Source organism: Hemitrygon akajei, chromosome 3, assembly GCF_048418815.1.
Source record: "Hemitrygon akajei chromosome 3, sHemAka1.3, whole genome shotgun sequence".
Lineage (NCBI taxonomy): Eukaryota > Metazoa > Chordata > Chondrichthyes > Myliobatiformes > Dasyatidae > Hemitrygon > Hemitrygon akajei.
This window is the reverse complement of record NC_133126.1, coordinates 24,549,379-24,561,942: the sequence shown is the minus strand read 5'-3', so window position 1 is coordinate 24,561,942 and position 12,564 is coordinate 24,549,379. Positions and strand designations below refer to the sequence as shown.

Genomic DNA, 12,564 nt, shown 5'->3' with positions numbered 1-12,564 from the left:
GTGTGGAACGAGCTTCCAGTAGACGTGGTAGAGGCAGGTTCGATATTGTCATTTAAAAAAAATAAAAATTGGATAGGTATATGGACAGGAAAGGAATGGAGGGTTATGGGCTGAGTGCAGGTCAGTGGGACTAGGTGAGAGTAAGCATTCGGCACGGACTAGAAGGGCCGAGATGGCCTGTTTCTGTGCTGTAATTGTTATATGGTTATAGAAGACCATGGAAGAAAGGTTAGGGGGAAGAGCACCAGAGGGAGGTGATGGGCAGGTAAGGAGATAAGGTGAGAGAGGGAAATAGGAATGGTGAAGCGATGGGGGAGGAGGGGGATCAATTACTGGAAGTTAGAAAAATCAATGTTCATGCCATCAGGTTGGAGGCTACCCAGATGGAATATAGGGTGTTGTTCCTCCAGCCTGAGTGTAGCCTCATCGTGGCAGTAGCAGAGGCCATGGACTGACATGCTGGAATGAGAAGTAGAATTGAAGTGAGTAACGAGTGATGCTTTTCAACAAGTGCCGTATCTGCCCCTACACCAGCTCCCTTGCTACCATTCAGGGCCCCAAGCAGTCCTTCCAGGTGAGGCGACACTTCACCTGTGAGTCTGTTGCAGTCATCTACTGTATCCAGTGTTGCCAGTATTAGTGAGACCTGATGTAGATTGGGAGACTGCTTTGCTGCACACCTGCGCTTCATTCGCCAGAAAAAGCAGAATCTCCCGGTGGCCACACACTTCAATTCTACTGCCCAATTCTACATTCCCATTCTGACATGTCAATCCATGGCCTCCTCTACAGTTGCAATTGGGCCACACTCAGGTTGGAGGAGTAACATCTATATTCCTCCTGGGTAGCCTCCAACCTGATGGCATGAACATTGATTTCTAGAACTTCTGGTAATTGCCCCCCACCTCACCATTCCCATTCCTGTTTTTTCTCTGTCTCACCTTATCTCCTTACCTGCCCATCACCTCCCTTTGGTGCTCCTCTCCCTTCCCTTTCTGCCCTCTCCTACCCTCTCCTACTGAGGTCTTCTACCCTCTCCTATCAGATTCCCCCTTCTCCAACCCTTTATCTCTTTCACCTATCAGCTTCTCAGTTCTTTACTTCACCCCTCCCCTTCCCAGTTTTACCTATCACCACCTTGTACTTCGTCCTCCCCTCCCCCCACCTTCTTGCAGTAACTTCTCATCTTCTTTTTCCCAGTCCTGATGAAGGGTCTCGGCTAGGAATATCAACTGTGTACTCTTTCCCATAGATGCTGCCTGACCTGCTGAGTCCCTCCAGCATTTTGTGTTTGTTGTTTGGATTTCCAGCGTCTGCAGATTTTGTTGTCTATGTGAATAGCTAAAGTTGTTTCCTAAAGGTAGGGGATTCCAAAACTAGAGGGCACAGGTTTGAAGTGAGGGGGTTAAGATTTAAATGGCACCTGGAGGGCAACTTTTTCCACACAGCATAGTGAGTATATGGACTGAGCTTCCAGAGGAAGTGGTAGAGGCGGGTACAATTATGAAAATTAAAAGAACATTTGGGTGGGGTTGCACCCCATAGTGAAGGGATAGTGAAGGTTTTGAGGGATATGGGCCAAATGCAGGTAAGTGGGTCTAGCTCAGATGGGCAACTTGGTTGGTCTGAGGAGCATGCTAGGATTAGGCTGAGGAGCATGTTTCAATGCTGTATGACTTAACAAGTGATATTTATTCATATTTAGCATAATCTTATTCCTAATTTTAAGGTGTTGGGAGGAAAGTATGGGAGGAGGATTAGAGTGTGTGAGAGTGGCTGTTGTGTGGAATGCACTGTGAGGGCTGGTGGTAAAGGCAGATACTTTAGGGAGATTTAAGAGACTTAGATAGAACATGAATGATAGAAAAATGGAGGGTTATGTAGGCCTATTGTTCGGCACAAGCATTATGGCCCTGTATTGTGCTTTAGGTTTTCTATGTTTCTATGTAGGAGGGAAGGGTTAAGTTAATCTTGGAGTAGGTTTAAAGGTTGGCACAAGATGCTGGGCTGAAGGTTCTGTGTTGTGCTATACTGTTCTGTGTTCCATAATGCATATAAGTCTATATAAGTTAGTCCTGACGAAGGGTCTCGGCCCGAAACGTTGACAGCGCTTCTCCCTATAGGCTGCCTGGCCTGCTAAGTTCCACCAGCATTTTGTGTGTGTTGCGTATAAATCTTGTATGTTTTTCCACCAGCAACAGCTTGTCCTACTGTATTTCAAATACATGTTACTGCATTCATTCTTGCATGTACCCTTTCATTTTTTCTGACTGTTTAAAGTTTGTGGAACAGATTTCTACTTTGACATTTTTAAAAATTTGAATTGTGTTCAGCAGGATTTGTGTTGCTCTCTGGCCCCCTCTCTTGGGGAAAAATAGTATTACATCAAAATTCAAATTAGATTAGATTAGATTTAGATTAGATTCAACTTTATTGTCATTGTGCCGAGTACAGATACAAAGCCAAATGAAATGCGGTTAGCATCTAACCAGAAATGCAAAGGACAGTGTTATTTACAAAATAACTGCAAATAAAAAGTAAGTGCTACAGCACACAAATATGAAAGTACTGAGACAGTACAATATGGGTGCAATACTGCTTAGCGCTGCGATGTGAGGTTCAGCAGGGACACAGCCTCAAGGAAGAAGCTCTCACTGAGCCCGCTGCTGTGGAAGCGGAGGCTTCTGTAGCGCCTACCGGATGGGAGGAGAGTAAAAAGTCCATGGTTACGGTGAGATGCGTCCTTGATAATGCTTTTTGCCCTGCCCAGGCAGCATTTATGGTAAATGTTCTCAATGGTGGGCAATTGGGTGCCGATAATCCGCTGAGCAGTTTTCACCACACACTAGAGTGCTTTGCGGTCCGATACGGGACAATTGCCATACCACACTGAGACGCAGTTGGTGAGGATGCTCTCATTGATACAGCAGTAAAAGTCCGTCAGTATCCTGGGACAGAGGGAGCTTTCTTGATGCTCCGCAGGAAATAAAGGCGCTGTTGCATCTTTTTGATGGGGATGGAGGAGTTCAGGGACCAGGTGAGATCCTCAGAAATGTGGACACCTAGGAATTTGAAGCTTGATACATGCTCTACTACAGCTCCATTGATGTAGATTGGGAAGTGAGTGTGGCTCCTAGCATGCCTGAAGTCCACAATGATCTCCTTAGTTTTCTGGGTGTTAAGGGCCAGGTTGTTGTCGGCACACCACGCGGCCAGGTGCTGGACCTCGTCCCTGTAGGCCAGGGGTGTCAAACTCATTTTAGGTCACGGGCCGGATTGAGCAAAATGCAGCTTCATGCGGGTCGGATCAGTCGGATGCGTGTGAACGCAGCTTTCGTTGCCTCCATTTTTTCAGCCTGCTCTCATGTGTCTCAGTCTCTGCTATAACTACAAAGTGTTTCACTTTACAAATTCCGTTTCTTATGAAGAAGACTGCCGAGCAAGACTGCCGAATAAACACTAAAAACCCTGAAAACCTGGTACCTGAATAAACTCAGCATTAGCCATATCATACGCCATAGGCGCTTCGATTACTGGGGCCAGCTTTAATAGTAATTAGATATTATCTCGCGGGCCAAAGATAATATCCGGCCCGTGGGCCTTGAGTTTGACATATATGCTGTAGGCCATCTCGTCATCCTCTCTGATCAGGCCAATCACCGTGGTGTCGTCTGCGAACATGATTATGGAGTTAGAACCATGTGCGGGAACGTAGTCATAGGTGAAAAGGGAGTACAGAAGAGGGCTGAGCACACAGCCTTGAGGCACGCCGGTGTTCAGGGTGAGAGTGGAGGAGGAGAGATTGTCTAAATTAACAGATTTGAAGGTTAGCTCTACTTGTCACACGTACATCGAAACATACAGTGGAGTGCATCATTTTGCATCAAATTAAATCAGCAAGAATCATGCTGGGGGCACGCCCACAACTCACTAATCCTAACCTACATCTTGGAATGTGGGAGGAAACTGGAGCACCTGGCGGAAACCCACATGGTCACGGGAAGAACATACTTACTGACAGTATTGGGAATTGAACCCTGATCTTACAGCTGATACTGTAAGTGTTGCGCAAACCACTATACTACAGTGTGGCCCCAGCTACCTTGGACTAGCTGTTGCTTGAGATTGCTAATTTCCACTTTCTCATACTATTAATTTTAACTATATTTATGCCATGCTGTGATAACTTTTGCTTCTAGAACAGTAGCTGTTTAATAAAGGATATCCCCCCCCCCCCCCCCCCCCACTATGATGCTTTGGTGTAAAAGCAATTTGTATTTTGGGTTTTGTTGAGGAACAGTTCTTATCCTTCAACCATCAGGCTCCTGAACCAGCATGGATAACTTCACTCATCTCAACTCTGAACTGATTCCAAAAACTATGGACTCATAATTGTTAAGTACTCCTAACTCATGTTAACAGTGTTAGTTATCTATTTTTTTTATCCATTCATTCATCTATTTATCTATCTGCATACTTGCAGATTTTCTTTTGCACATTGGTTGTATGTCTTTGGGTAATTTTTTACTAACTTTTTTTGTATTTCTCTTCTACTGTAAATGCCTGTAAGAAAATGAACTTAAGATAGTGTGGTGACATATCCAAATTTTGGTAATACATTTGCTTTGAATTTGAACTATCATACTCTCATTGAACATGCCTTTTGGCCCTTCCAGTCTGTGCTGAACTATTATTCTGCCTAGTCCCATCACCCTGCACCCGGACCGTACCCCTCCCATCCCATGGAGCTATCCAATTTCTCTTAAATCAAACCCCTATCCACTGCTTCTGCTAGCAGTTTGTTTCACATCCTCACATCCGCTTCTGAGTGAAGAAGCTTCCCCACATGATTCCCCTTAAACTTTTCACCTTTCATCTTAACCTCAGCCGTGTTGCAAATGACAAATGTTTTCATTCCAGCGGTTTGACTGGTGAAGGGAAATTGATAAACAGGCATCTGATTGAAGGTCTTGGACCTGTAATGTTAAACCTGTGTCGATCTTTACAGGTGTCTCCAGACCCAATGAATATTAATTCTATTATTTATTAGAGCAGGTATTGCTCTGTAAGCATTGCCAGCATATTAAATCTAATTACCTTCCCTTTTCTAGCAACAAACTTTCTTGGTCTTGTGTTTAATAGGTGTCAGAAAGGGTTGAAAGGCGACTTCAAGAAATTGAAAAGGAAATGAGAAGTGAGCGACAATTAGCAGAACAACGCCAGGATCAGCTAGGACAGATAGCAGTGCAGCTGCAGGAGGTGAGGAGTCCACTTCCAATGTGTTTATGGTAACTTGAAACTTGTATTGAAAGACCTGCTATAAAAGTGATAACTATTTTGATTTCTTGATAAATTTAGTATTTTCTCTGCAATACTCGGGGGATGGAGGAGAAGTTCAAAGACTGAATGTGTATAATAAGGGATAAGAGTGAACCTTTTCACTCTGTATGTTTGTAGTTGTGTATTAAGCGATTTAAAAAAAAAAATCACTTAAACAGCTGATGATGATATTTTGTCAGTGATGATGAATCAGGGGTTCCTGAATATGTCAGCTATTTTGCACAGCACCTGCTTTTCATTCCATTGGCTTTATGGGCAAGAAGATTGGATTGCCAACTTTCCAGCCAGAAATATGTGAAATGAGTCATTTTGGAAAGTTGAACTTAAAGGCATAATGCAGGGTTAATGGCAAGATTCTTAACTATGAAGGAACAGGGGGATATTGAGGTTCACATCAATAGATTCGTCAAAGATGTAAGAGACTTGGTTAGGCATAGATGAAAGAAAAATGCAAGTTGATAGGGTGGTTAAGAAGGTGTATGATATGTTGGCCTTTATTAGTTGGGGGATTGAATTCAAGAGCCACAAGGTAATGTTGCAGTTTTTTAAAGCTCTGGTTAGACCACGTTTGGAATATTGTGTTCAGTTCTGGTTACCTCATTATCAGAAGAATATGGAAGCTTTAGAGAGAATGTTACTTTATACCAAAAGGTTCCTGAATTAGGCCTAGATAGGCAGAAAGACACAAACCCCAATTATCTACTTAAAATTATGTTTATTAGAGCAGAATAGAGCAAGCATTAAAATACGCATGGGTACTCCCTCGCTGCAGCACGCCTCCCATTCTGTGATCTGCAACGCTGTTCGTGATCAGCCCATTGGTGAGGCCTTGAGGAACTGCTCTCGAGCTCCCCCCCCCCCAACGAATACTCTATATCTGTACCCGCTTCACCCCAGTAACTGGATCAATACATTAGCACCAGCAAAACCACTAAGCCGGAACTGGTCATCATTTGTCACCACTCTTCATGAGTCCCACCCCAGTGTTCACCCAACTTTCACGTTCTCACTAGTGTATTCTCATAATCTTGCATTCTCATTGTTGCTGTATAGTATTCTCACAGTAGTAATCAAAGCTTCAGCAGCTAGTTCTGTTGTGCTCAAGGCCACAGTGGTGGTGAAGGCATTTGACAAGCACAAAGATTAAGCCTTAACAATACAATGTGCTGCCTGGATTAGAGAGCCTGTTTTATGAGGATAGGATAAATAACACAGGACTTTTCTCTTTGGAGAGGAGGATGAGAAGCGAAATGATAGAGGTGTATAGAGATTTTGGACAGCCAAAGACTTTTTCTTAGGGCAGAACTAGCTAATACAACTAGGTACACTTGTAAGGGGGTTTAGAGGAAAGTATAGGGGAAGTATCAGAGGTGGGTTTTTACACAGAGTGGTAGGTGTTTGGTGTGTCCTGCCAGCGTGGTAGTAGAGGCAGAAACATTAGGAACTTTAAAGAAACTCTGATAGGCTCATGCATGAATGAAAAATTGAGGGTTATACAGGAGGGAAGGGTTAGAATGATCTTAGAGTAGGTTAAAGACCAGTACAACTTCTTAGGCTGAAAGGCTTATACTGTTCTGTATTATTCTACATTATTTCCTGTTGTAGATTGGTTCCAGGTATCGTTCTCTAGAGATGTGTAATTAAGAGATACAGGCAGAAATACCTTAATGTGATGTCAGCAGCACTTCCCTTGTTTTTACAAGAAGTGACAATTTATTTTCTATGTTATTCATGTTATTCTGTGTTGTCATAACATCCTGCTTTGGGTCTTTGAAGAACATAATGTTCTGTTGAAGAACATTAAGGCGGGCACTCCCCTGGGATTTGACAGGATCTATCTCAGTTTTTTTTTCAGAGGCAAGAGAGGAGATTTCTGGCAGAACTTTTGGTAGATTTCTGGAGATTTCTGACAGAAGTACTTCAGAACTACTTCAGCCACTGGTGAGGTCTCAGAAGACTGGAGAAGAGCTAATGCTGTTCCATTAGTTAAGAAGGACAGTAGGAAATTATAGGCCGGTGAGCCTACATCAGTGGTAGGGAAATCATTGGGGATAGGATTTACACACAACTGGGAAAACATAAACATATTTGGGATAGTCACCGTGGTTTTATGCTGCTCAGTCAGTGTAGCAGTTAGCACGATGCTATTACATTGGAGTTCACAGTTCTATAATGAGTCTATATGTGTATCTGTGGAATGTATCGATTTCCTCTAGGTGCTCTAGTTTCCTCCCACAGTCCAAAGATGTACTGGTTAGTAGGTGAATTGGTCATTGTAAGTTGCCCCATGATTAGGCTCAGATTAAATTGGGGGTTCTAGGTGGCACGGCTCGAAGGGCCAGAAGGGCCTATTCCACGCTGTATCTCAATAAAATAAATAAATAATAAATCGTGAGGAGATGATAAGGGTAGGACTGTGGATGTTGTTTACATGGAACAAGGTCCCTTGTGATAGGCTGGTCCAGATGATTATGGCACATGGATCCATATCGACTTTGTAGATTGGATTGGACATTGTCTTGGTCACGGAAGACGGGGCAGTGGTGGAGGCTTGTAGCCAATGGTGGGGATCAGTTCTAGGACCTCTAGTGTTTGTGATATATAAATGATCTGGTCAAAAACGTAAGTGGACTGATTACTAAGTTTGCAGAAGACACAAAAATTGGTGGATTTTTGGCCTAGTTAGCTTAAACTTTCTTTGTATAAAAATATCCAACATCGCAGAATCAGTCAAAGTTCAAAGTAAGTTTATTATCAAAGTTCATTTAGGTCACTATATGCTACCCTGAAATTCATTTTCTTGCGGGCATTCACTGTAGATACAATGGAATCGATGAAAAACTTCACATGAAGACAGACAGCCTATGTGCAATTGAAGACAAATTGTGCAAATACAATAGAAATAAATATGTAGTAAATAATATTGAGAACATGAGTTGTAGTAAGTTTATAGGTTATGGCATCAGTTCAGTGTGAGGTGAGTGAAGTTATCCGTGTTGGTTAAGAAGCCTGATGGTTGAAGGGTAATAACTGTTCCTGAATCCAGTGGTGTGGGATCTAAGGCTCCTGTCCCTCCTTCCTAAACATGAGAAGTCTGCAGATGCTGGAAATTCAAAGCTACAGACAAAATGCTGGAGAACCTCCGCAGGTCAGGCAGCATTTATGGAAAAGAAACAGTCGACATTTCAGACCAAGCCCCTTCTTCAGGACTGAGAATGAAGGGGGAGCTACTCTCTTTCCCCTCCCCCCCACACCTTTTTATTCTGGCATCTGCCCCCTTCTGTCTCAGACCTGAAGAGGATCTCGGCCCAAAACATTGACTGCTTTTTCTTTTCTATAGATGCTGCCTGACTTGCTGAGTTCTGCCAGAATTTTGTTTGTACCTCCTTCCTGATGGTAGCAACAAGAAGAGAGCATGGCCTGGATGGTGGGGGTTCTTGATGATGGATTCTGCTTTCTATTGGCAATGCTCTTTGTAGATGTGCCCAATGGAGATCTTTGCTGTCTCCCTCTATCTTCCTTTGGGCAGGGAGACCTATACACAATATTCTAGATGCGGTTTCACCATCTCTACTCTTGGCTATTTTTGTAAGAAGATTTGAGTACAACGTACTGTATACCATCCTCATTGCTTGTTGCTGCTACATGTTAAATTTCAGTGACTCCTACGCAAGGACATCCAGCTCCTTATGTACATTGACGTCATTAAATCTCCATTTTAATGAATACTGTTTTGTTTATTTTGGCAAAGTGGATGAATATTACTGTTTCTGCAAATTCTGCTGTGTGCAAATTAGCTGCCAAATTTGCAACTGACAAAATGGCGCCAAGCTGCAGTCTCCGTTAAGGATGTGGCTTACATTTAATTTTTTTTTCAGGTTCATAGGGTTGGTGCATAGGTTGTGTTAGTTATTAACACAGATGACATATTTCACTGTATGCTTTGATGTACTGTACATATGATAAATAAAATGAATCTCAATTTGATTCACTTTAGAAATGCTACACTGGCTGTAAAATACACTGAAGTGTACTGAAGAGGACATGAAAGATGTTATGTCAATCCAAGTCTTTGACTTTTGTTTTTATTTACTAATTTTACTCTTGGGGAGGTCACATTAGGTGGCATAAGTTTTTGCTATCAAGTGAAAGTGACTGGGAATTGAAAGTCAAAAACTTCTGCATCTAGGTAATTGGAGATAAACAGTGTTGTGGGGGATAATGCTTGTATTATTTTCTGCAAGGATATGGTTCTGATGTGGTAGATGGGCAAAAAAGGCCAATATTAATATGATGGGCTGAAGGCTGTCTATAACGTGGATTTCTTGCTGTGGATATTTTAAAGGGATAGCCAATGAAATTAAAAGTAAGACTATTTCTAAATAATCAATTTTCTTAAAACAGGTAACAGTATGATTATGACATGATGTGTTACATATGTCATTTGCACATTTCATTCATTTTCCTGAAAAGCGTAGGGGGAATTGATGGTTTGTTTGCGTTAGGGGAGTAGACATTTGTGTAAGTGTAAAACTTGAGGAACAATCCCAGAGCAAAATCTTCAAGAGATTTGCTGAACCCATTAGACAGAAAAGTTTAAAACTATTAGTGATTTAGACACTGCATCATATACTGTATTTGGTGTGAGGAACAACTGCTGCCATTTAGTATTGTGGAACAACTTAAATTTTTAATCTGTTGAAAAGAAATCTGAAGGCAGCTTTTTCACTGAAAGGGTGGTCAATAGAGTCATTGAAAAGTACCAGGCAGAAACAGGCCCTTTGGCACATCTAGTCTGTGTTGAACCTTTTAAACTGCCTACTCCCATCGACCTGCATCCGTACTATAGCACTCCATACCCCTCCCATCCAGGTTCCTATCCAAACTTCTCTTAAACATTGAAATCAAGCTTGGATGCATCACTTAAGCTGGCAGCTAGTTCCTCGCACTCACAACCTTCCGACCAAAGATATTTCCCCTGATCTTCCTCTTAAAACATTTCACCATTCAGCCTTAACCCATGACCTCTAGTTGTAGTCCTATCCAACCTCAGTGAAAAAAGTGCTTACATTTACCCTATCTGTACTCCTCATAATTTTGTATACCTCCCTTCAATCTCTTATATTCAAAGAAATAAAGTCCTAATCCAGTCAATTTTTCCTTGTAACTTGTGTCCTCCAGTCCCAGCAACATCCTTGCAAATTTTCTCTGTATCTTTCCTGCAGGTAGGTGACCAAAACTGCAGGTAATACTCCACTCTAGGTTAGGCATCGCCAATGTCTTGTACAACTTCAACATAACAGGAAGTAGGTACATGAATCTCAAGACCCATACCACCAGGGTAGAAACAATTTTTACCCCTCAACCATCAGGCTCTTGAACCCAAGGGGATATCTTCATTCAACCCATTGAACAGATTCCACATCCATGGACTCACTTTTCGGGAGTCAACAACTCGTGTTCTTGATATTTATGGATTATTATTTATTATTATTATCATCGTCAATTTCTTTTAGCATTTGTAAAGTTTGTTGTTTTTTTTTGCACATTGGTTGTCCTGTCTCTGTCCTGCGTGGTTTTTCATTGATTTTATTGTGTCATATAATCTCATTTGGCCCATATGCCTCTTAAATCATTCCTATCCATGAACCTGCTTAAATTCCTTTTGAATGTTGTTAATGTACCTGTCTCAGCTCTGGCAGCACATCCTTATACTGGCCACCCTTTGGTGTAAAAACTCTCCTCAGTTTCCTTTTCAGTCTTTTCCTCTGTCACCCTTAAGCCTACAAATTAGAATCAGAATCAGGTTTATTATCACCGGCATGTGATATAAAATTTGTTCTTAGCAGCAGTAGTTCAATACAATACATAATTAACAGAGAGAGAAAAACATAATAATAAATAAACAAACACGTAAATCGATTACATACTGTATATTGAATAGATTTTTAAAAAGTGCCAAAACAGAAATACTGAATATTAAACAAAGTGAGGTAGTGTCCAAAGCTTCAATGTCCATTTAGGAATTGGATGGCAGAGGGGAAGAAGCTGTTCCTGAATCGCTGAGTGTGTATCTTGAGCTTCTGTACCTCCTACCTGATGGTAACAGTGAGAAAAGGGCATGCCCTGGGTGCTGGAGGTCCTTAATAATGGATGCTGTCTTTATGAGACACTGCTCCCTAAAGATGACCTGGGTACTTTGTAGGCTGGTACCCAAGATGGAGCTGACTAGATTTACAACCTTCTGTAGCTTCTTTTGGTCCTGTGCAGTAGCCCCTCCATACCAGACAGTGATGCAGCCTGTCAGAATGCTCTCCATCGTACAACTATAGAAGTTTTTGAGTGTATTTGTTGACATGCCAAATCTCTTCAAACTCCTAATAAAGTATAGCCTCTGTTTTGCCTTCTTTATAACTACATTGATATGTTGGGACCAGGTTAGATCCTCAGAGATCTTGACACCCAGGAACTTGAAGCTGCTCACTCTCTCCACTTCTGATCCCTCTATGAGGATTGGTATGTGCTCCTTTGTCTTGCTCTTCCTGAAGTGCACTATCAACTCTTTTGTCGTACTGACGTTGAGTGCCAGGTTGTTGCTGCAGCACCATTCTACCAGTTGGCATATCTCACTCCTGTACGCCCTCTCGTCACCACCTGAGGTTCTACCAGCAGTGGTTGTATCATCAGCAAATTTATAGATGGTATTTGAGCTATGCCTAGCCACACAGTCATGTGTATACAGGGAGTAGAGCAATGGGCTGAGCACACACCCAAGGTGCACCAATGTTGATCGTCAGTGAGGAGGATATGTTATCACCAATCTACCCAGACTGTGGTCTTCTGGTTAGGAAGTCGAGGATCCAATTGCAGAGGGAGGTACAGAGGCCCAGGTTCTGCAACTTCTCAATCAGGATTATGGGAATGATGGTATTAAATGCTGAGCTATAGTTGATGAACAGCATCCTGACGTAGGTGTTTGTGTTGTCCAGGTGGTCCAAAACCGTGTAGAGGGCCATTGAGATTGTGTCTGCCATTGACCTATTGTGGCGATAGGCAAGTTGCAATGGATCCAGATCCTTGTTGAGGCAGGAGTTCAGTCTAGTCATAACCAACCTCTCAAAGCATTTCATCACTGTCGATGTGAGTGCTACCGGACATTAGTCATTAAGGCAGCCCACATTATCCTTCTTAGGCACTGGTATAACTGTTGCCTTTTTGAAGCAA

The 12,564-nt window shown here is 42.2% G+C and overlaps 1 protein-coding gene across 1 annotated transcript in view; it reads left to right on the top strand.

Moving 5' to 3' along the window:
• The window catches only part of LOC140724772 (centrosomal protein of 128 kDa), a 612,511-nt gene that overhangs the window by 33,859 nt on the left and 566,088 nt on the right, over nt 1-12,564 (top strand). The window contains exon 8 of the mRNA XM_073039351.1: nt 5,143-5,259. Coding sequence (XP_072895452.1) covers nt 5,143-5,259 — 117 coding nt within the window. The remainder of the gene's footprint in view (nt 1-5,142; nt 5,260-12,564) is intronic.